Source organism: Parasteatoda tepidariorum, chromosome 10, assembly GCF_043381705.1.
Source record: "Parasteatoda tepidariorum isolate YZ-2023 chromosome 10, CAS_Ptep_4.0, whole genome shotgun sequence".
Taxonomy (NCBI): Eukaryota; Metazoa; Arthropoda; class Arachnida; order Araneae; family Theridiidae; genus Parasteatoda; species Parasteatoda tepidariorum.
The window spans coordinates 76865012-76888620 of record NC_092213.1 but is presented as its reverse complement, the minus strand read 5'-3'; the positions used below and the strand labels follow the sequence as shown (position 1 = coordinate 76888620).

At 33.2% G+C, this 23609-nt stretch overlaps 2 protein-coding genes across 2 annotated transcripts; one reads left to right on the top strand and one right to left on the bottom strand.

Moving 5' to 3' along the window:
- Positions 1 to 786: 786 nt before the first annotated feature.
- LOC107444639 (uncharacterized protein CG3556-like) lies at positions 787 to 12883 on the top strand (the record flags this gene model as incomplete). The annotated part of the gene is given in 9 exon segments (XM_043056011.2): positions 787 to 956; positions 3030 to 3216; positions 4850 to 5051; positions 6200 to 6444; positions 7157 to 7335; positions 8418 to 8601; positions 8693 to 8867; positions 10340 to 10470; positions 12729 to 12883. Coding segments are annotated over 8 exon segments (1349 nt in total), but the record flags the coding sequence as incomplete, so codon positions are not given.
- A 4218-nt stretch (positions 12884 to 17101) lies between these two features.
- On the bottom strand, positions 17102 to 22125 carry LOC107451541 (mitogen-activated protein kinase 8A-like). Its single transcript, XM_043056010.2, has 4 exons — positions 21551 to 22125; positions 20343 to 20553; positions 17513 to 17742; positions 17102 to 17405 (listed from the first exon to the last, which is right to left on the bottom strand). Exons 1-4 carry the CDS (start codon positions 22123 to 22125, stop codon positions 17102 to 17104), a joined length of 1320 nt encoding a protein of 439 aa, XP_042911944.2.
- Positions 22126 to 23609: the final 1484 nt, after the last annotated feature.

Genomic DNA, 23609 nt, shown 5'->3' with positions numbered 1-23609 from the left:
ATACTTACCACGGCTTTCAAAAGGGTTAATAGCATTACAATGCTTAAGGACTTATACTTGAGAAATTCAATATTAACAATATTTGATTTAATACATTCTTATACGGGACATCGAAGAAAACACAAAGAAAACCAGAAAAAATATTTTTAAGGAAAAGAAGAAAAATTATTTAAAAAAAAAGTTTTTCTTTAAAGCTATAAACAATTTTTTAAGCACATTATTAAAAAAAATCAAAAAGCCGGAAAACAAAATAAATAAAAGATATCATTTTGTCGTCAGCTTACACAATTAAATAACAGAGTGCTTTCTGGTATTGGTCCCGCAGTGGACTGATCGTTGGAACACGGTTCCAAGTAGAACGCTTAAGTCAAGCATCACTGGCTGGTGGGTGGTTTACTACTTTGATCAGCCTGCGTAGGGCGCCGAGGGTACGCGGTTATTTCCTCGTTAAACTGTTCTACCGTAAAGTGCTTAACTTCACGTGCAGGACGCCTGTCTACCGAAACAGGGGTGCCATCCCCTCCGCGGAGGATCAAAATTGTGATAGCATGTCTTCGGAGAATCCTCAGGGATGTTTCCCAGACCGACGCCAATAGCCCATAATGCAGCTCTAGAGCGATTTAAATAAAGTACCTACCTACCATTCCAGTATTGTATTAATATAGCCAAAGTAAAATATATCAATGCATTATTGTATTGTATTGATATATTTGAATATTAAATATTAAATCTTTGAATATTTAATATTCAACTCTTCTGAATATTCAATCCTCTTTTTGTCTGTAGGGGGCATTCAGCCTGACTGTGTGAACTTATCAAATCAGAATGGCAACATAACTGGAATATTACCGATAGCTAGAAAAGATAATAAAGATTACCATGCATGCTGGAATATTTTGAATCCCCATAATCGTTTGCTGAAAATAGAACTGAAGCACTTGGATTTTAAGTATTCGGTATTTAGAAATATACTACTTCTGCATAATTGATTAAGATTCAAAAATTTAAAAAAAAATGTGAAATGCATAGTTAGATATCAAAGTATTTCACTTTCAGAACTGGCGAATTATTAGAACACATTTTGGTTGAATTTTTAAAAATTGTGTTTTAGTTCTTATTTTGTATAGTAAAACACAAAATTTGAGCAAAAAGAGATCGCTCTCTTGGCCAAACTGGGGTGGCCATATTTCCTAGATTACGGTTGCCCCCTATATTTTGGGGTTCAGAAAAAAAAATGTGCTTATTCAGTGAATGTACGTTTTTGCGCATTGTGTACGTTTTGTGTTTCGTAACTTAAAATATCGTCTGTAGTGAATAAATAAGCATATTTAAGGTCTTGTACTTGAACTATTAAGAAAGAATCCTAGCATGTAAAGATCCGATCATTAGATCAAACGTTAGAACTACTTTTGATCTAATGATGGGATCTTTAATGATCGGTGTTATATGTTTATCTACCATTTAATTTAACTACCATTACACGGAGAGGAAAATCTCCCACTGTTAGCTTGATAACAAGAGGACTCTAACCCATGATCCGTCTACCACTGAGGATATTTTACGTTGGCAATGTTGTCGGTGAAAGCCGGGTGCGGAACTCGAACCAACCCGGTTCATCTCCTTGGAAGGCGAAAGCTCTATCCCCTAAACTACGGCTCTGCTGCTGTTTTTAAACTTTTTGGTAAAGGATATAATTAGTGATAGGGCGACTAAATATAACAAACTGTGATTAAAAAATTCTCGGCCAGTTGCTATTCTACACCAATTTTTCAGCAATGGCCATGTGCATTTTATGCATTTCTGTGAAGAAAAAAAAACTAGTTTTTATTTTTCCTACTTTGTGTTATTTTTTTATAAATACGTAAGTATTATGAATATTTTATAATATTCTGAAAGCTATTTTATTTCAGAATATTATGAAAAAAGTTTTCACGAAAATTTTTTTTCTTTATTCTAAAAATAAATCTTGAAACTTATCCATATTTTGAAAAAAGGCTTCCAAAGAAATGCCTAATATGTTTAACATTAAAAGAATTTTTAAATCGTTTAATATTATCAATTTAAAAAAAAGTGTTCACATGTTTTAAAAAGTGACCACTGTTAAAAATGCTACAACTGGCTAGTAGCGAAATCTTTCCTGTTCTGGCTTGTGTTCAAAATGCTTTGTGGATAAGATTCTTTGTAATAGTGGTGATATAATTATGGCTTTTACAATTGTAAGCAGATATTATTTTAAGTATGCAGACACAGATTAAAAGAATATAGTTAGAACTCATTGATATTTATTTAAATCATTAATATCAAGTGGTGGTCAAAATGGCCGGGATAGCCTGATTGGCACGCCGCTGGACACGCGTTCATGAAAACGGGAGTTCGAATCCAGCCCTGCCGACCAGGATATTCCGGTCACTCTTAAAATGAATACCAACTTACACCGAAGAGCCATTACATTATGACCACCCTCCATCTATAACAATAGGCTCGCCCAGAGTTTCATGGTTTCTCGCCCAGGAAGAATGTTTTCAAGGGGCACATTAGGACCCCTAATCCTCATAGAAAAATCCCTGACGTCTGTAAGTTGCAGAACATAGTTGCAGACCAGGTTCACCCATTCATGGCAACAGTTTTTCCTGCGGGGGATTGTGTTTGCCAACAGGATAATGCACCATGTCAGAAGGGTCGAATCGTCATGGATTGGTTCGAGGAACATTCCAGTGACTTTCAAGCCATGTCTTGGCCCCCAAATTCACCTGACTTTAATCCAATAGAGCATTTGTGGTCCTAATTGGTAAACCAAATTCGTGTTGCCACGCTACCCCCTCGCAATGTGAGTGAATTGCAGGACCAGTTGGTGAGCGCTTGGTACCAGATACCTCACACTACCTATTAGCACCTTGTGGAATCAATGCCACGGCGGGTGCTAGCAGTTTTGAGAGCTAAAGGTGGTCCTACATGTTATTAGCAAGGAGGTCATAATGTAATGACTCTTTGGTGTATATGCACTTATGATTTTTTCACGTGTTTTACAGAGATACTGTGCTTGGGTAAATGTGACCATCACAGCAAACAGAACTGGCGAAAGATTTAAATTCTGCTTTAACTCTGACGAAAAGAAACCAATAGCTGTCTATTCAGATGTCACCGTCGCTTTAATGCTTAGTAATGGAGTATCTGGTTTATTTGGCTTAAAAGTTTTTGAGCTGCAGTACAAAATGGGTGAGACAATTTAACTTCAGTCACTTATTTAACTTATAATAATGGATTATTCTGTCACAATTCTAACTTATAAGAGATATTTTTTTGGTGTCATTTAGATGTCTTTCAAAAATTTTTACTGACGAATTTTACGCTTAAACATTTTCTCTACTAAATTTCACTTAAAACTATTCTAACTATTGCGAAACGTGTGTGGAAATCTATCTCCAACTTTTTATAATAATACAACAAACCGAAAATCGGGATGCGTTATTTAGCACGCGAAAGAGGTACATCGCGATCAGTGTATGACAGCAGAATCACTCGAATTTCGCATTTAAAAATCATGAGCGAAAAAATGCGTCACTCTTCTACATGACCATCCTATCAGCAGGTCAATACCCCCCTCAATAACCAGTTAACACGTCCGACAGGAAAAGGGTTTATGGTTCCTTAGAAGAGATGGTGTTAAAAAAGATAACTTATTTCTTTTATATCTTCAACTGAAACATGCATCAATGAAAGGTTTCTTACCTGTTCTTCAACAAGGGCGGTTCGTATCTAAATAAATCAAAATAATGACCATAAACTCAAGAAAAGATACTTCTTCGAATTAGTTAACATGTGTATATTAACAGCACTATAGAAACAACACTACAAAATACAACATGATCTCTCGATCGTCGGTAACATAACATACTCGTCTGCCAAAATTGTTAATTAGTAAGAGTTCTAGATCTCGTGGCGCCATCTAGTTTGTTTTCTAGCAAAGGAAAATGGTATTCTGTTTTTAACAGATATCATGATGAAACAAGTGTTGACTATCTCAACATCCTTACACCCAAGTCAAAGTTCTTGATGGTTCCATCAAAAAATTTTGATGGTTTATGTTTGTTTCAATGCGATTCAAGATGGTCCAACATCATTTGATGGTTACCATCATCCAACATCTTCCATTATGAGTTCATGTTTTTTGATAAGCCCACAAGCTTCCATAATTCCATGGACCTCTTTCATTTGATCCTCATGGACCATGATGGTTCCCTCTATACATTTCCATGATGGTTTAATAGGAATTCTTGTTGGTTCTCAGGAATATACCATCAAAACAATTTGTTTGTTTCTTTTAAATGTTAAACCATCATAAATCAGTTCGAATACTTAGATTGGAATGATGGTTGTTCATGATCATTCAAAGATTTGATTTCTAAGATACTATGATGGAAATTCGTGATGAATCATAATGGTACAACAATCCATTTTCATGATAATAATTCTTGTTGGTTCAATACAAAAATATGCAATCAAAAGGATTTGGGGTTTTTTTTCATGTTGACCCATCATAAATCAGCTCGAATTCCTATATTGGGGTGATGGTGGTGATCATTGTAACATTAAATTTCTAGAAAGCTGTAATGGAAATTTTTGATTAATCAACACGAACAAACCATCAAAACAAGTTTCCATTCTTATGTTGGTCCCTCCTAAATCAGTCCGAGTTGCTTCATCGGGGTGATGGTTACTTATGTTTACCATCAAAAAGTATAATGGTTCATGATGGAACTATTGATGATTACCATCAGGATTATATTGGTTCATCAATTGAAACGATAAGAAATTTTGACTTTGAAAAACTGTTATTCTGGTTTTACAGGTGATAGCATCGAAGGGATTGAAGAAGCCCGTTCTAGAGCTGTTCACCTACTGAAGAGTAAGTGGTCAACATGGAAATGGATCGATCACATCCCGAAAGCAGTCACAGCTCTTTCTTTGGCCGAAGGACCTCATTTCGGAGATCTTGAAGACTACCTTATGTTGAGGCAAAGAGATATTCAAATATTATTATCATTAGTGCGGTAAGTGAACGCATTGTTTGCTTAACCCTTTATTTAGTAGGTTGTTTTATTCATGACAATCTGAAAAGTTGATCTTTTTACAGGTTTAAATTATATGAAAATCGCTATCAATTAATATTAGTTATTGATTGTGATGAACAAAGGAGACCTTTAACTGAAATGACTTCGAGAGGGACCCTGGGTTGCACGGGTGTAAATGTACAGATGTAAAGATGAGCTATTTACAGAGCTCTAAGTTACAATTGAAGAATGTTCCGTAATATAAATTACACATGTTGCATGCCCTATAGGTCAGAACAATAAAATTTGGAACACAACATATGAACAGAATTGTAAATGGTGGTGTCTAGATGTAAGGAAAGATTAATCAAAACACGTTTTTAGAAGTACAGCTTATCTAAATGAATATTTTCTCATACCTCGGTATAAATAAGTGTGATACTACTGCTCGGGGACAACTCATGATTGCCAAAATTTTCTTTATGTTATAATTTTGTTTCCTTAATTTTGCTCTTGAGTATATAACTTAAATTTTTTTAGTTGAATTAATGTTCATATGAAATGATTTGGTTTCAGGGAAACACGTTTCAAAAGAGTAGCAGCGAATAACTCTAGATATACTAATTCAGAGACGCAGTGTACGGAGGCTTATCTTGTGACCGCCAGAGAGTAAAAATATCTAGCTATCACACTAATTAAAAGCACACTCTACACTCATCAATCCTTGTTATATTAATGCAATGAATGGTGGCATAATGCGTATAATAGTTTGCTGTTATTAATTGGTCTATATTAGAGAGTGTAGGAAAGTAGTTTATATAAATTTTGCTCTAGTAACATGTGTAAGATAATTCACGCGATAATTTATTGTTTTTAACTGGTTTATGTTGCAGGGCGTATAAAAAATGTTAATAGATGTATTTTGTTTTTATAGCAACTTAAGATATGCTTAAGATAAATTCATATAATGATTTATTGTTTTTAATTGGCCTGTGTTGCAGAGTAAGTGAAAGTTATTCATAAATGTTTACTGTTTGAAGAAATTTTGATATCAACGGAAAAATTTTTAATGATTCTTATAAACCCACCAGCTCTTCGAAAAAAATTTAACACCAATGATCTTTATGAATACTTTGCATTCCTTTTAGTGACGTCCATTTGAATGACCAGCTTAGCACATTCATTAACTCCTTGCTTTCTACTTGTCACGATCCTCGTGATTTTTATGGATACAATTTGGTAAAACTTCTGAAAGAACAAGTGATGTCTGGAAACTTTACCCATCCCACATCTTATTTAGCTCTCTGTAACGCCAACGAAACATGGCCAGATAGAGCTTATCAAGATCTCGTCAACACTTACAATAGCAGCATCGACATACCGTTTAGAAGAGGTAAGATCCAATAAATATATTTATCAGTGTTATATAATTCATTAGTATCTAAAAAAGGTGACATAAAAACGTCCACCAAAATCATCAACCAAAAAGATCCCCTTCTCTGACTGCCTCGTTTGCTTCCACCTCCGCCACCAACACTCCATAGCAAAATGCTGCCATCGGAAAATTGAAATTGCATCACATCAGATGGCCACCACGGCTTTGGTTGATTTGGAGACAACCGACACAGCTGCTACCACCAAATCTGTTTGTATGTTTTGACACTCACCAACTTTGTTACATAATTTATTAGTATCTAAAGTGGTGACATACAAACATCCACCAAAATCATCCACCAAAAAGATCCCACGCTACCCGTTCTCCGACTGCCTCGTTTTCCTCAACCTCCACCACCAAAGATTCATAGCAAACCATTACCAGTAGAGCATTGAAGTAACATCATATCAGATGGCGACCATGGTTTTGGTTGGTTTGGAGACAACCGACACAGCGGCTACCACCAAATCTGTTTGCCTGTCTTGAAAAGCAGCATATATATAGCAGGGATAGAGAATGCTCTATTCTCTCAGTCACCGAGTCATAATTTGTTCTTAAATGTATATCAATATGAGTGGTAGATTTTTGATCCGTTCCTATTACACCGTGATATTTAAACATTTTCATATTTTTAGACACTCTGTGTATTCCTTCCATATTGCTTTTCTAGAATACCAAGCATTCGCAGTGATGGCTCTTTCTTGCGAAATTCGTCGAAGGGGAAATCATTCCATTGCAAAATTTAAAAAACTCTCAGATTTTTATGAAAGTAATATTCGAGAGTTTAAAGCCCTGCAAAAACCGAGTGGTAGCTTGGGAAACGTGCACAGAACTGCTCTTATTACTCAGGTAGGTAGAAATTCTTATGTTTTTTCGTTTCATGACCTAGAACTAGTGAATAGTCTTTTTTTTAATTTTATAACCGTCGTTGAACAGTTAATCCAATTTTTTGGGTTTACAACAACTACTGTTCATCTCCGCAACTTTGTAATTTTGAACCCAATCCCCAGAAGACAAGGAAACTCCTGGATCAAATAGTGGGAGAAATTCGCCTTCGCGGAGCACTTTTTTGATGGAACTAACCAGAATATGCACTACATCGAAAGGAAAACCACGAAGAGCCCCCACGGTTAGCCTGACGGCAAGGGGACTGTAACTCATGATCTGCCTCTCGAGTCCAGTACCCTGCCAACCAGACAATCCCTGTCCACATACATTAGGTTCAAAAAAGCATTATGCTTTTATTTTAGATCCAAATATAAGTATTTATATTATTAATATGTTGTGATATTCTTCAAACATTAATCCTAATGATAAAACACTGAGGCTACAACGTTTCTTTATGTTTTTTAGGCCTATTAGGGCGCTATATCGCGATTCTTTATACCTTCTTCGGCTGCTAGAGTCAGATAGGTTCATTTTACGTATGTTACAGTGGACTATGGGCCGTAAGGTAGCCCATAATTTAGAGATTTAGACTCCGATCCGTATAGGCCGCGGCTTGATCCTCAACTCCGCTAAGACCTACCGAGTACATGTAATATACATGCTCGCAAAATCTATGGAAACAAAAGTCCTGAGATAGGTCACTGAACAGTACCATGGATACAGAAAACTATTGAAAATGTCCTTTTCCTTCTGATCTGTGTCTGAATAAGTTGGTGCTACCATCTATCTGTGGTAATTTGAGATAAAAACGTACTTTCACCTTTGCTGCACCTTTCTAGCTTAATTCGCCAAAGGTCAATGACTGCAGAGCTTGGCCAATCTATGTAACATTAGAAACAACAGCAATGGACCGTGAAGGGAAAATCGCGTGATGTGATCACGATTCTGAAAAGATTTAAGAAGCAAAAAAGACTTTTTTTTTTAAATTATTCTTAAAGTGCTATTTACAAACGCCCCATAACAAAACATCCATATATTTTCAGGCGTTGATTGCTAGCGGTCATAAACAGGAGAGTGATTGGAATTATAATAAAGCTATGGAAACTTTAGTGGAATCAATAAATACGTCTACACCTGACATAATTTCTATATATTTAATTCTACCTTTGCTGAATGGAAAGAGTTTGACAGACACTGCTTTCACAAATTGCTCATCACTGAGAAATGGTAAATTATTTTTTGCTTTTTTTTTTCAAATAATCAGACTATAATAATTTTAAGATTTTTCTTCTTTCACAAATATCTTTCATATTTACAGATGATCTGGTGGCTGAAATTCATGATGATTACTTAGGACCGAAAATTAAAATTCAGTACTCGCTGTTTGTAGGAGATCCTAAAGATGCCATCTACACCATAGTACTCAAAGTGCCAAAACACTATGCGGCTTTCGATGTGATGCAGCTTATTTCAAGGAAATACACCAAATATCAGTAATAATTCATATTCCCTTTTTAAAAGTTACACAGGGTAACAAATTTTTTGTTGCATTTATGCAAGTATTTGATATTACCTAATCTGTGTGTGGAGATAACAAGTTAGAAATTGTTCCGAAAACTATAGATTTTTTTCCAAAATGATATATATTTAGCTTAGTTAAATTTTTGTTTGGATGGAAGCTTTATAAAGGAAGTATAGGTTTGCATGCATATACACTTGCCTGCACCTTTTAAAATAATATTTAAGAGGAAAAGAACTTATGACCTAAACGTATTGCCACATAAACTGAAATACATTATAGCCTTTTCCCTACTACGTCTTACGTGGCAGAGAATCGGGGACGTTAAAATTTATTCGAGTAAACTCGACAAAATACTGGTTTTGAATATATTATTATTTTTTTAAAAAAAAACCAGTAGTTTGAAGAGAGAAACCGATTGCAGATTTGAAGCTGGTGATGCGAAAGTATCAAGGATGCGTTAAAAAAATCACATGCAACAAAAAATGATTAAAAAAATTTTCCCTGGAGTAAATAATTTTTTTTAATTATAATCTAATGAGTCGAATCACTGTCATTAATGTTTTAGATCATTAGTATTGAAAAACAACAATAGAGATGCATTTTCTCTAAATTGAATTTTATTTTAATATATTTTTGAGTATGGGCTTATTGGTAGAAGATCATTCAGACCATCATAATTTACAGTTAAGACAAATGATGTTACAAAAAATTAAAATGAGTTTCTAAAATTGAAAAAATACGCTATCCGGTCAAAAGTATCCGGACATCTGGTTGTTGTGGTGGTGGAAGCGTAATGGTGTGGAGGTGTTTCTCTTGGTTTGGCCTGGGTCTGTTAGTGTGACCTCCGAGAAGTATGTGTACCTTCTGGACAATGCTGCACTCCCAACTCTAGGGCAATATTTCGGGAAAGATCCATTTCTCTTCCAGCAGGATAGCTGCTCCATTCATACATCGAGGCACGTACAATTGTGGTTTGACAAAATGGTTGTTCAAAAACTGGACTGTTCTTTTCAGAGCCCCGATCTAAATCCCAAAGGACACCTTTTTGACGAATTAGAGCGCAGATTACGTCACCAACCAAATTGACCATCCTCACTGCAAGCACTCACGTCAGCTGTGATGGAAGTCAATTCTTTTTGCCACCTATCAAAAGCTGATGGAAAGTCTTCCCAGACGTGTGCAGGCTGTCATTGACCCAAAAAGGGGGACCAACATCATATTAATATGGGCCTCAGGACGCTCTAAGTCCATAACACTGGATGTCCGGATAAGTTTTGCCAGATACTGTATATTCATACTTTTAAAACCTTTAACTAGCTTCTGTGCTTTGCTCTATGCTTTGCTTCTGTGCTTTAACTAGTTTCTGTTCTATTCTCGCAAATATCAGTATTTTAGACTTAAGATACAATCAGGCGCAATAATGAATCGTGTTTTTTATTTCAGATTTTGATATGAACTAGATTCTGATAGAATAGATGTTTATGAAATGGCCGATATCCCAAATGACCCAGAAGGTAGAAAGTTCTGGCAATTTTATTTAAAAATTGGAAACCAATTCAAACACTTTGAGTTAGGTAAGACTTTTGAAATTTATTCGAAATTTCTGTCGAGTTTACTAAAAGTGAAAATTTTCACAAGAATCTTAGATTTTAGTCACAATTTTTTTCGAGATTTTAGAATAATAGGTAAGATTATGTGTAAGGATAAATATGACTATGTTCTTAGCCTGTATTTTTGATAATTTTTATTGTAATGGGGGATAACTTCACCAGATTAGATACCTGAAACCTTAAAAAATTACTGAATAAGAAATAAAACACTCATCCAACTATTTATAAGCACTGAAACTATGGAAATATTAGTTTTGACATGATTGTTTAATGCTGCAAGTCTTTTTAATGTTATATTTAAAATAAAAATTCACTTTTAATTGTGCCTAAAATGAAACTAGTCATTTATAAATTCTTTTACATGTTCATTACCAGCCGAGAGCAGGTGATTATACAATATCTATCATTAAAGAGTGGTAATCGATAAATTTAAAATTAAATTTTCTTATTTTAGCAACCATTTTAGTTCTTAAATTTTACTATAAGTTTAATTTAATGAGCAATATATTATTGTCATTTGAAAACATATTTTCTTCAAAAATAGCCACTTGAAGTGTTTTAATGATACAAATTATAGTAGATGTGTAGTAACAAACGTCTGGTGTAGTAGATGCGTAGTAAAAAATCTTCTGGAGATATCGCATGATGGAATAATAAACGTGTTGGCGTGTGACCTATTTTTAAAAAAATCATTAAGTCTAATAATATAAAATTTAAACTAAAAGATCTTACTGTATTGTATCTAGATAAATGTTTGAAAATAATTACTAGAAATATTGAAATACCAGACACTATATCGCCATTCTATTTGGGGAACGATCTAGCAAATGTATGCACATTTTTTAAGATAGCACTGAGCTGAGTAAATAGCAATAATTAGTTTATTTATAGAAATTGAACAGAATTGAGTATAATATCAGAATATATTGAATAATTAAATTGATTAAATAATATAATTGAGTATTATTTTTGATTAAAAGTACCTAAATCTTTCCTCTGTTTACAATCCTTTGAAGTCTGAGTTTCGTCCTTTTGGAAATCTCAACCATAAATTATCCGCGTTCTTTATTTCCAATTTCTAAATTTGTGGCCCGGTGGCTTCGCACTCTCCTGCCACAAGTTCTGCGTTCGATCTTCGGTGTAGGCAAAGTTAATTCAGCCTTTCATCCCTTCAGTGGGTCGATAAAATGAGTGCCAAGCCTGCTTTGGACCTAAACACTAAGGATTCCGTGTTCGGCTGACCACCTAACCGAGACATCTGCTCCGGCACCCCAGAGCCGAAGGTCAAGAAAACTGAGATGGGCAGAGTAGGCCTTGGACCTATATGGGCTGTCACGACACTGAGTTTAGTTATATTTGTGGCTTGGATTTGTCTCAGAATAGTTTTTCAATCTCCTACACTGTTAGAATTTTCATTCTAAAATTATGGAAGCAGTCTTTACATCTGATTAACCTTAAAGTTTACGGTAAAGAATATTTTTCACCTTTATGGTTTTAAAACTCTCTACAACTAGTATATGGTTGCAAAACCAGGAATACAAAACTCTCCGGTTCGTTAACCATTTACAACTAGCATGATTTCAAAACTGTAAAAAGAAATTTAACTGAACATAGGATCTATGTTTTGTGTGAGGTAATGGGCATAGGAGAGTGCAGGGCACTAAAAACTCTTGTTTTGAATAGTGAAATATTTTGAATGGTGAAATATTTTGGTGTCTTCGCTGGGGCTCGAATCCCAGTTCTGTCGATCATGAGACAAAAAGATTAGCCCTTTCGGCTATAATAAGTACGCAGTTGCAATTAACTAAACGGCTTCATTAGGTGGATTTAATTGGTGTGATGAAATTCTGATTGTTAAACCGTTTTAGGTGAAAGCAGTTAATAAACGGTTTTTTTCTCCCAATTAACAGTTTGATTAACCATCCTTTTAATGGTTATTCGACTGTTTTGTTTAAATATGGTAAAATAAGAATGAAATAAACTAGTATTTAACCATTTTTTCCGAGAAATTTCTTAGAGTGTATGCTCAGAATTTAACTGATTGTTGAACGCTTGTCTTGAATGCAAAGAGTCACATTGTATAACTGTGTGCAGAAAAGACATGCAAAAACAGAAAGAATCAATGAGCATCTATATTTCTCAGAATCAAATGATTTATTTAGAAATTATTTCAAGAAGAATAGAGAATAGAAATAACCATTATTTTTTTCGAAATTTCGTAGGTCCAAATCGTCCAGCTTTAGACGAAGGAGATCACATTGCCATGTGGTACAAGAAAGCGGCATCACACTAACTCTAAATAAAAAGTATCAGCATTACTTTGAACTTATTTTGCATGTAATTGTAAATTTTAATAAACGTACTGTTTTTAATAACATAGCAGTTGCTTTACTTTTTATTATTTGTAGTTTTTTAATCAGTTTACGACCATTAGTTTTTTTTAACATCGATTAGAATTTTGATAGTCAATGAAACAACAAAAAATGTTGCTTGAACTATTTAGGGGACAATTATAAATTTTATTCAAATCAAGCTGAAATTTTGAATTGGGATTTGTAACATAGTCAAAGAGGTTTTTAAATTTCGATTGGAGATAAATTCTTTTTGGTGATTTAAACCCTGATCGTAGCAAAACTAATAACCAATATTATTTTTAAGAAAATAATAATAAAAATTAAAGAAAAATAGAAATTTAAGTCATTAATGACTCCTTTTCGGTTCACCATAAAGAGTACAAGAATAAAAAATTTATACAAAATATTTTTTTAAAAAAAAACTGTTACAAAAGCTAAAGAGAATTTACACAAGCTTTCCTTAAGGCAATGTAACTCAATAAAAACTGCAACTTAGGTTCAGGGTGAGGATACCTTCCTAAAAACTGAAGCTTTGACAAATGTTTTTAACCTTTCGTCAAGTAATTTACTGATGATTATAAATACTGTAGTTTTGTTCAGGGTTTTCCCTACCGTAACCTAAGTTGCAGCTTTCATAAAGTTTTTTTCACAGCTTTTGTAAAGGTTAATCCATTTCCTGCACCTCTTAGCACGTACACTAAGCATATAGTTTGAATTGAATTTTCACTGCTGTCCTCTATAATTTAACATTGAATCAGGGGTGAAAGCGAGACGGAAAAGAGGAAAAGCTGGTAGTAAAACCATTTCAGTTATAACTAGCTTTCGGGAGGAGTTAACTTATTCTTTTTAAAACAATTCAACACTATCTACTTTATCCCTGGAAAATTCGCAGTTTTACATATAGACTAAAATTATAAAAGAAGTCTTGATAGTTACAGATATTTTATTTTTCTCAAAAAAAAATGCTAAAATGTCTTTTGTACCAGTTTTTGCGCTTTTCCGTCTTCCTATATAAGGGCTTTCAGCCATGCATTGAATACTGCTTCCCACATCAGCAAAGGCACTTGTCTTAGTAACGAAAAGGAATTGACCACCACCCAGATAGCAAAATAATTTTTATTTTAACTCAGCAAAAACCTCTTAATGTAAACCTAAAAAGGTTTGTTATGTGGTTTATGTGTAAACCTTAAAACAAGATCTGTGACAATCTGCTTTATTCTACGCACATTACCCTAATCCAAAACCTTGAGAAACAATCTTCTATATAAAAACCTTAAATCGAGGTTGACTTGGTATTTTTAAGCGTGAAAAAATCCTTTAATAAAGCTAGTCTCAAGGTGAAAATAATCTTAAATCTAGGTCATTATAAGATATTTCTTTTTGCAAAGTCTCGTTTGCTGAGCTAAATTCCATCTTCTCTTGAAATTTTAATGGATAATGTCAGTTGATCCTATTGCTAGTGTAACGTCAGCTAAAACATCACTATGGATCTAAGTGACCATTTTACTTAAGTGGCAATACTTTTTAAAAAAGCTTTAAAAAATAATTTTTTTTATCTTTTTAGGATAAAAGGCTTGAAACTGCAATATTTTTGCTTTTTTGAAAAAAATTTTTAAATACAAACGTTTTCGTGACTATAAGAAGAAAATTCTGACACAAGTTTACCGTAAGGTTATACGCCTTCTGGGCAGTCTATGTTAGTTTAAAAAATAACGGATATGTTGTTTCTCCGTGTGTAGATTCGATAGTTTGGCTCCTATAGCCATTTTTCTAAGAGAGACAATTGCTGTTCTGATTTAACCCTTTCTCGCCGACTGTCACAAATACGTGCCAGCATAAAACCGTATCAATCAGGGTAAAAAGATAAAACTGATAATCAAAGTAATGCTTTAACAGTTAATTTGTGGGCGGAGTTATAATTGCTTGATTTATTTAATTCACCGTTACTTTGTTCAAAATAAAACTATTTAGTTATACTTTGAATTAACATTGATTATATATATGATTAAACTAACAATAATTAAAGTAAAAGCAAAGTAAGTCTGTCAAATTAGCAACGACTACATTTAAGTTACCGTTTTTTATTTAATTACAACTTGATTCTGATTTTGTACGAATGCTTTTCTGAATCACCCGTCCCCAAGGGGTTAAGATATACATTGTAATTTCTGTCACACTTTCACGTATACGCAGAATTTTTATGAAGCATTTTTTTCAAACTTTCTCATTATTTTGTATTAAATTAGGTAAAAATGAGTGAAAAATATTATATTTAGCATTTTAATCATTTTTGGTTATGAAATACAGCATAAAACACTGGTGTCTTTTTCTGCGTTGAAGGTAAAATTTTACAAACGCAGCTCACTTCCAAACAATAATTTTTCAAATTTGCACTAATTTGCAATTATTTAGATCTAAGAGAAGCAGTTATTTATCATTGAAATTTTTTTAATTCTCCGAAACAATTGATACATTTTTAAATATGAATGAAATTTTTTTTTTAAAAATATTTTTCATAATTTTTTTCCTAACTACTTAATCCCCTTAATTACCGATAATCTAACTAATTTTTTTAGTTGTCACTATTAGACTGTCTTCTATAATTAAAAAATATCAAAAAATATTTTTGATTGTAATTACAGCGTCTGAAGAGAAATATTTTGTTTATTTTTTTAATGTCGGGCACTTGGGGGTTGTCCCATTGGCCACAGAAATGCCAGAATTATCCAGTGGGCACCTGTGGTGAAGCCACGGTGGTGGAGCAGCGTCGCCCGCGTCACACAACCACTAACCCGTTTATAGGGCGGGTCACATTCCCACAATCACACACAAAGGAGAAAGGACATAAACCACAGAGAGAAAGAAACACTCATGCCCTGAGCAGGATTCGAACCCGCGACCAGCGGCTCCGTTGTCAGACACGCTAACCACTCGGCCACCAGGTCGGCTGAAGAGAAATATATAAAAGTTGTCCCATCCGCGTCAAAGGGTTAAAGGGATGTCTTAAAATTAAAAAATTGCTACTGGCATACATGCAAATTTACTACTTCTATTCAAAATTTAAGTGAGCGGGAATTCTTTATTTTTTTAATAAACTGGTTTCTTAATATCCTTGATAAAAATGATACTGATACGATTTAAGCAATTTTCGGGAAATTTAAACTGTTTTAACGCATTTGTTCTTACCACAATACATTTATAATTGGGGATTCATTTTAAATTCAACGTTCATAATGTATTAAATTCGAAACAATTGTTAAAACAAACTTCAACCCTTTGGCGCCATTGAGCCATAGGTGTCCTTCTTATATATTTTTTCCCTGACACTCTAATTACCAGCAAAAATATATTTTGTTATTTTTTAACTATAAAAACAGTCTAATAGTTAAAGAACATTTTAGGTTATCGGAATTATGTTTGTACAAAAATACAATATCCCAAAAATGTAGTTTGAAAAATAAATTTTCTTTCATATTCCAAAATTTATCAGCAATTGATTTTGTAAATTAACAAAATTTCTGTGATGAATAGCGGTTTATCTTAGATGTAATAAATCATGTAATTACTGCAAATTTGAAAAATTATTATTTGAAAGTGATCCATGTTAGGAAGACTTTACCTTTAACGCAGAAAAAGACACCGGTGTTTCAAGCTGTATTTCATAAACATAAATTATTAAAATGCTAAATATAATATTTTTCCCTTGCTTTGTCCTAAATTAATACAAATGTTTTGATAATTAATTCCCTTGATAATTTATGATTATATAAAAAGTGATTGTAAGTTTCTTGTCCCACTAAAATCTACACATNTTTTTTTTTTTTTTTTTTTTTTTTTTTTTTTTTTTTTTTTTTTTTTTTTTTTTTTTTGTACAAGCCATTATTTTTTTTTATTGTATCCCAAACATTCTCTTTCGGTGTTAGCTAAGATGTTTTTTGCTTTCTAAAAAAGCTATTCAGTTTTTTTTTATGAAGCTAATGCGTTGTAATGTCTAATCTCCACTGAACAATCATCATGAAAGCTGGATGAGGCTCAGTGCACTCTGCTTTTTTGTATTTAGAATCATTAGCACTCCTGTCATATATACTGTCTTATAGATAGCAAAAACCATAATATTTCCTTTTATTTTCATACATGTTTCTATTCATTCTGGATCATTCTATTGCTTTGATTGTCCGAACAGCTAGCTATTTTTCATATAAGCTTAGGTTCTGTTACGTAGTTTGCCTTCTTTTTAACCTCTATTTAAAATTAAATTGAAGTATTTTATTTTCGCAGGCAATCAATTTTTTTCTTATCCAGCTCATGAATGTATCTTCATTATTGCTATCTGCGGTGGGCTCACTAGAATGATCACGAATAGCTATTGCTTTCGGACTACTTGAAGTTTGCGTGCCTTCAGAAACCATGCTCTTTTTTGGAACAGGTTTCTCATTTTTCGCAAACTCATCGATTTCCAAAAACTCTTTCAATTCCAGAACTTTCTTCTGCAATGCTGCATTTTTGCGCTTTAACATTTCCCATTCCTCATTCAATTCCTCAACTCTTTTTTTCAATACATCAGCATGCTTGCAATTCTCACATTCGAGTTTTTCACGCGTTTGCTCAAATTCAGTGTTGGGTTTTTTTACTTGCAGTGGCTTAACACTGACATCGTTTGGTTTTCATCTTTGCAAAAATGCAGCCATATTGCATCTGGACCTGTTCCAATCTGACCGCCCTTTTCAAAGAAACAATGCTCCATTGCTTTTGCAGCATTCCACCGCTTCCTTCGATCGGGCATCAGAAAAGTGTGCACAAAATTCAGCGCAAGCCTAATTTGCCCCTCTGGAATGCCCGTTGCAGGAAACAATCCACTCATGAAGCTTTTGAAAACATCCCCCTAAAAAAATACGGTTACAAAATTTTAATCGCGAATAATTTTTCGATAGTCAAAGCATTTTTGAAAAATATGTTTATATTCAGAGAAAATATATTTGTGTGTTTTATTTATTATTTTAAAATATCACATACACATAATATTTAGCATATTTATGGTTAATTCCGCGACTCTTTTCACGATTGCTCCCATCCGTTTGTGAAAGTTAAATCATTAGATCAAAAGTTATTAATATGCTTATTTGCGCATTTTTCATTAATTTGAAATAGTATCATAATTTATGTCCTTAAAGTAAACATATTTCTTTTTCACTCAATAATTGAACTTTATATATGTTGCACATATCGCCACAAAAGATTAGGCTCACATAAAATTTTTCTATAAATTCTAAAACAATGTATATTTTTTCTAAGCACTGTACTGAATATATATTAAATTGGCAGAAAAAGATACAACAGGAAATGAATACAATTCCTTAAACATTAAAGCAGAAAAAATATTCGTATTTTGATCAGTTTAAACTGCCACAAAAGTTTAAACCCAATTAACTAACAACTAAATACAAGATTTTAAAATTTAGTATGTAGTATTTTAAAATTTTGTATTTAAATTAAAGCAAAATGCAAAATTTTCATAATTAATTTGATAAACCATTTTTTAATCAATTGGAATGCTTAGTTTTCCATTGAATGTTGAAAATTGTCCATGTTTTCTATATCTATCTAGAACTAGACCATGTTTTCAGTTGAAGTACTGATGAATACTGCTTTTCGTACCCTTATGGAACCTATAATGCGATACCTAATATTTTTAATTTGATTTAGATCAGGGTTAAGTGTTGGTAGGGGTAGTTTAGAAGTGCTGTATTTTGTAAGTCTAAGCCATTGTTTTAAAGACGTAGATTTATGTATACTAGCACCGTTTTGTTGAAATCAGTCTTGTTCTTCGTCCCACCCAATATTTCTCTGATGATCACTTAATGAGCACTCAAAAACGCTGAACTTTTATAGTCAGAAAATACAAAATGAACCTCAAAATAATAGAGAAGCTCTACTATGATTGTTGTACCCAAAAGTTCCGCAAAAAATTTTCCTCTAGTAGCAAAATTTATACTATACAATATATTTCTTGTTTTTAAAAATAGATCACATTCTCTTCATATTATGTTATCTTGATATATTTCTTGATCACCACAACGGTTTCAAAACTTATTGCATATATCGACGTCTGATATATGCTAATTGAATATTTCACCTCAGAAGCAACACTCAAGCTAAAACACGAACACTCATAGAGTTAAGCACACAGATTGTTGAACCCTGTGAAAGAGCGGTTTTGTGGATCTGATCAGGGCAAGACATACCAACACCTCCTAGATAAGAGCAGGCCTCAGCACAGGTTACCATAAATATCCTTTAGTAGTCCAAACGTAATGACATATTTCGTATTTTGAACCACTGCGCAGCTTAGTACCCCGAACGTAATGACATTCTTCTTATTTTTCATCTACTGCGCAGTTATCTTCGTTAGATTGGACTACTAAATTGATCCGTGCTGAGGCCTTCCTTCTTCTAGGAGGTGTTGGACAAATCCGACTAACTTTTAGTGTATGGACCAACTTCGTACGAGTGGTAATTACCAAAACGATCGGGTCCCAACTTTAACAGAGGTACAAAATCTAACACAATTTAATACACCACTCAAATATATATTGATTAGCTTATTTGTAATTTGTTGATTTGTAAATATTTTAATATTTATTTAACTTGTTTTTATAATTAATTTACTTATTCAATTGTAATATTTTTGTAAATAATTCTACTTGTATTTCTATTCGTAATTTTGTAAATAATTCTATTTGTACTTTCATTTTCTAATTCAGTAATTACTATGGCAAAGTGCCATCTTCTCTCTTAACTCTCTGTCTTGCCAGTAGTGTTCCTTTATGTAACCAGTTTTTTACAGACGTTTATTAACACAGGATGAATGGGACATGTTAAAAAAAAATTTTGTTTCATTTTATAATTTTTGTTTCATTTTACATTTTTTGCTTAGTTAGTTTTATTTTTGTTTCAATTTTTTTGGCGCTCCTCACGCTATTGTATTCATATATTTTGCTTTGGCTATATTAATACAATGCTAGAAAGCTCAAATTTTTCCGGATATAATCATGTGAGATGATGACGAGATATATTTACCTTTTTCTATTTTCCAACTTTTTATTATTTTTAAAAATATTCAAATTCGTAAATATTAATTAAAAAACACTTTTTAACATTTTTTTCATCTCCTTTAAAAAATCTTTACACCTTTTTTTCATGTTTTCGTTATATTTTTAACTTTTCTATGTACTTGCAGCTTATGTGCCGCAAATAAAGGTACATATTTATATATCAATATTAAATCAAATAACTACACTACTAACGAATACATCACTCATTATAAAATTAAGATCAGGCTGTACATTTATAGCGGAAAATTTTTTTAGGCAAATTTGATGGAGATTGCTATCTGAGTTACCCAAAATAATTATTCTCTACATAATAATTATTATATTTTGTTTAAAAAAATAAATCATGCTATTAATCTCTATGAATATCTACCTGAAGAATGTTGAACAGGAAAGGATAAATATCCTTGTTCCAATTTTCGGCGCAGGTGATTGCATTACTCAGAGCTTTGTTGGTAAATAGCTCCAAGACCATAACTCCATACGCCCACATATCAAAAGCCTTGCCTTCAACTTCTGTCACACCCCCGAGTGATAGGCAAGCTTCAGGAGGTCTATACACACGTGGCAATCCAAGCTCATCCCTGGAAAACAAAATTAAAATCGTCACCTCAAGTCAAAGGTACCACGAGAAAATGTAATCATTATAAAATAAGCAGCAAGCGAGACACCATCTTGGACAACCCTTTCACAGATTAAGCTCGTATTTCATGTATATCCATCTAATCATGACTGTATTCATTTTTCAATGGCAATTAATGTAAATCTCCAATCAAGTTTGTACATACTTCTAATCATGGTTACCTTATTATAATGTTACCACATTGTTACATAATTCAAAATGTTTTATTCACTGTATATAATTTTCATGATGAATGGGGTAGGGGCCGCTGCGCGGCCTAGGCACCCAGTTTTGTTTAAATAAAGAAAAAGATCTTGGACAACCCACGGGAATGCAACTTGAGTTAAAGAGCCTTTACTCAACTTAAGATAATGAACTCACCAAGGAAATTTTAAAGAACTATAATGATTAAATATAATTTGTTTAGAAGTGTCAGCTTAATAAGTAGGTTGATACATTCTTTACGTCTCACTAGCGCTGCATAGTGGGCTATTGGCGATGCNTCAAAAGCCTTGCCATCAACTTCTGTCACACCCCCGAGTGACAGGCAAGCTTCTGGAGGTCTATACACACTCGGCAATCCAAGTTCATCCCTGAAAAACAATATTAAATTATTACGTAAAATCCTCACCCAGAGACAAAAGTAACCCGGGACAAATCTATGATTTGAAACTAATTAGTGAAACTAGTACAAATTTCAACAAAATATACTTCGGTAATTTTTTTTTAACAAACTTCGGTTCAATTATTGAAATACACATTATATTTTTGATTCACTGCACTTTTGATAATATATAAATAATAATATATTTATTTTATATTAATACAATAATAATTTAATAATAATATAATCTACTAATACTAAAAAAACTGAATAGAATCATAATTTAATCTCAAAATTTAAATACATTTTAGGCAATACATTTTGACCAATATTAAACAAATGTTAAAGGGCTCACCTTGGTATTGCCTTCGTCGCAGGTGCAAGACAAGAGAAGTCAGATATGACACCTCTATAATCTTGCGAGATCAAGATGTTATCGGATTTTAAATCCAGGTGACATGCCTCGTTAGAGTGCAAATAAGCCAAGCCACAAAGAGTGTCATGAAGCCATGATTTGAGGCAGTCTACGGCACATGTTTGATTCAAAAAGTGCTCGTTTTGGACTGCATCTTTCAAAGTGCCCCGGTGTACGGGCATTACAAAAACACCCACATCCGGGTCATTGAGGCTAAAATATTGCAAGAGGGGGATAATATTTGGGTGACGCATTTTTGGCCAAATTTCAATTTCACTTTTTTTAGTGACTTCAAGAGATACAACTTTGACAGCCACTTCTTGGCCAGAGAAGTCCATCATTTTGTATACGTCACCAAAAGCGCCAGACCCAAGCTTTTCAATGCATACGAAGTGATTAGCCTCTAAAATTTTCATGGCATCTCTTTTGTGTTGGTATCGCTCCCCTGATGAATCAGAGAGCATGGGTTCTTCTTGACCCAAATCATGATCATTTTCATCAAAATGATCACCCATTTCTCAAAACTCCTTTCTCAAAGCGCAGGAAAAAATATTTCCCAAATCAATTTGCTGTTAAGCAAGAACTCTAAAGCGCACAATCAGTTATGAAAGCACTAGTTAGAATGATTAAAAATGATTTTTATAATGTATTATTACTAGTTTCTAACAATGAAAATAGTTTATATTTCAAGTGCTAACAATTGTTTTTTAATTGTTAACAATAAAGAAATTTTTTATACAATGAAGTCTTAGTTGCAGATTTTTTATTTTTAACAATAGAAAGTGTAATCAATTGTTAGAAGACAGTAAATTGAATTCTAAGTGAAAAAGTAATGGCATTAGATTTTTACCATAAGATACTGGTTAAAAACAATATTTTGATCAAAGTATAAGTATTTTAATACCCATAAAATATACATATAGATATTCAGAGAGTTGCGTAATGACTACCTTAAATGAATCTATTTAGAATCCTCGCTAAAAATTATTTTAAAAATGTATACTCATTAGGGTTTACACATTAATAGTTAAGAAGGAAAAAAGATTACGAAAGCTATCAAAATCTTTCGAATTTTCTATGAGGAAGGCTACAGGAAAAAAAAATCGGAAAATTTTTGATTGCTATGAAAATTAAAAGTGTTTCTAAAAGTATTCTGAGAATTGCAGTCTTCTAATTATTTAACTACTCTTTGTTTTTTCCGGAACGTTTCCTACTTTTCAGAGGTGAATTGAAAGATGAGGGGGTTTCTTCCCCACTTAAGGATTTCACCTCATGTCCTCAATAATTTGAAAGATGAGGGGATTTCTTTTAGGGAACTTTTAAGGATTTCACTTCCTTTCTTCAATAATGTGAAAGATGAGGGGATTTCTTCCGACTTTTAAGGATTTCACCTCCCTTCCTCATTAATTTAAGGTTGAGGGGATTTCTTCCCCACTTCAGGATTTCACCTCATGTCCTCAATTATTTGAAAGATGAGGGGATTTCTTTTAGGGAACTTTTAAGGATTTCACTTCCTTTCTTCAATAATGTGAAAGATATGGGGATTTCTTCCGACTTCTAAGGATTTCACCTCACTTCCTCATTAATTTAAAGTTGAGGGGATTTACCTCATGTCCTCAATAATTTGAAAGATGAGGGGATTTCTTCCCCTCTTCAGGATTTCACCTCATGTCCTCAATAATTTGAAAGATGAGGGGATTTCTTTTAGGGAACTTTTAAGGATTTCACTTCCTTTCTTCAATAATGTGAAAGATGAGGAGATTTCTTCCGACTTTTAAGGATTTCACCTCACTTCCTCATTAATTTAAAGATGAGGGGATTTCTTCCCCACTTCAGGATTTCACCTCATGTCCTCAATAATTTGGAAGATGAGGGGATTTCTTTTAGGGAACTTTTAAGGAGTTCACTTCCTTTCTTCAATAATGTGAAAGATGAGGGGATTTCTTCCGACTTTTAAGGATTTCACCTCACTTCCTTATTAATTTAAAGTTGAGAGGAT

What these genes read in the sequence shown, in the direction of transcription:
- LOC107451541 (XM_043056010.2), bottom strand. Translation starts at nt 22,125, where the DNA reads ATGGGTGATCATTTTGATGAAAATGATCATGATTTGGGTCAAGAAGAA. An exon ending in TCCTGTTCAACATTCTTCAG is followed by an intron (nt 17,743 to 20,342) that starts GTAGATATTCAT and finishes GTATTTTTTTAG; the next exon opens with GGGGATGTTTTCAAAAGCTT. An exon ending in AAAGATGAAAACCAAACGAT is followed by an intron (nt 17,406 to 17,512) that starts GTCAGTGTTAAG and finishes ATTGAAAAAAAG; the next exon opens with AGTTGAGGAATTGAATGAGG.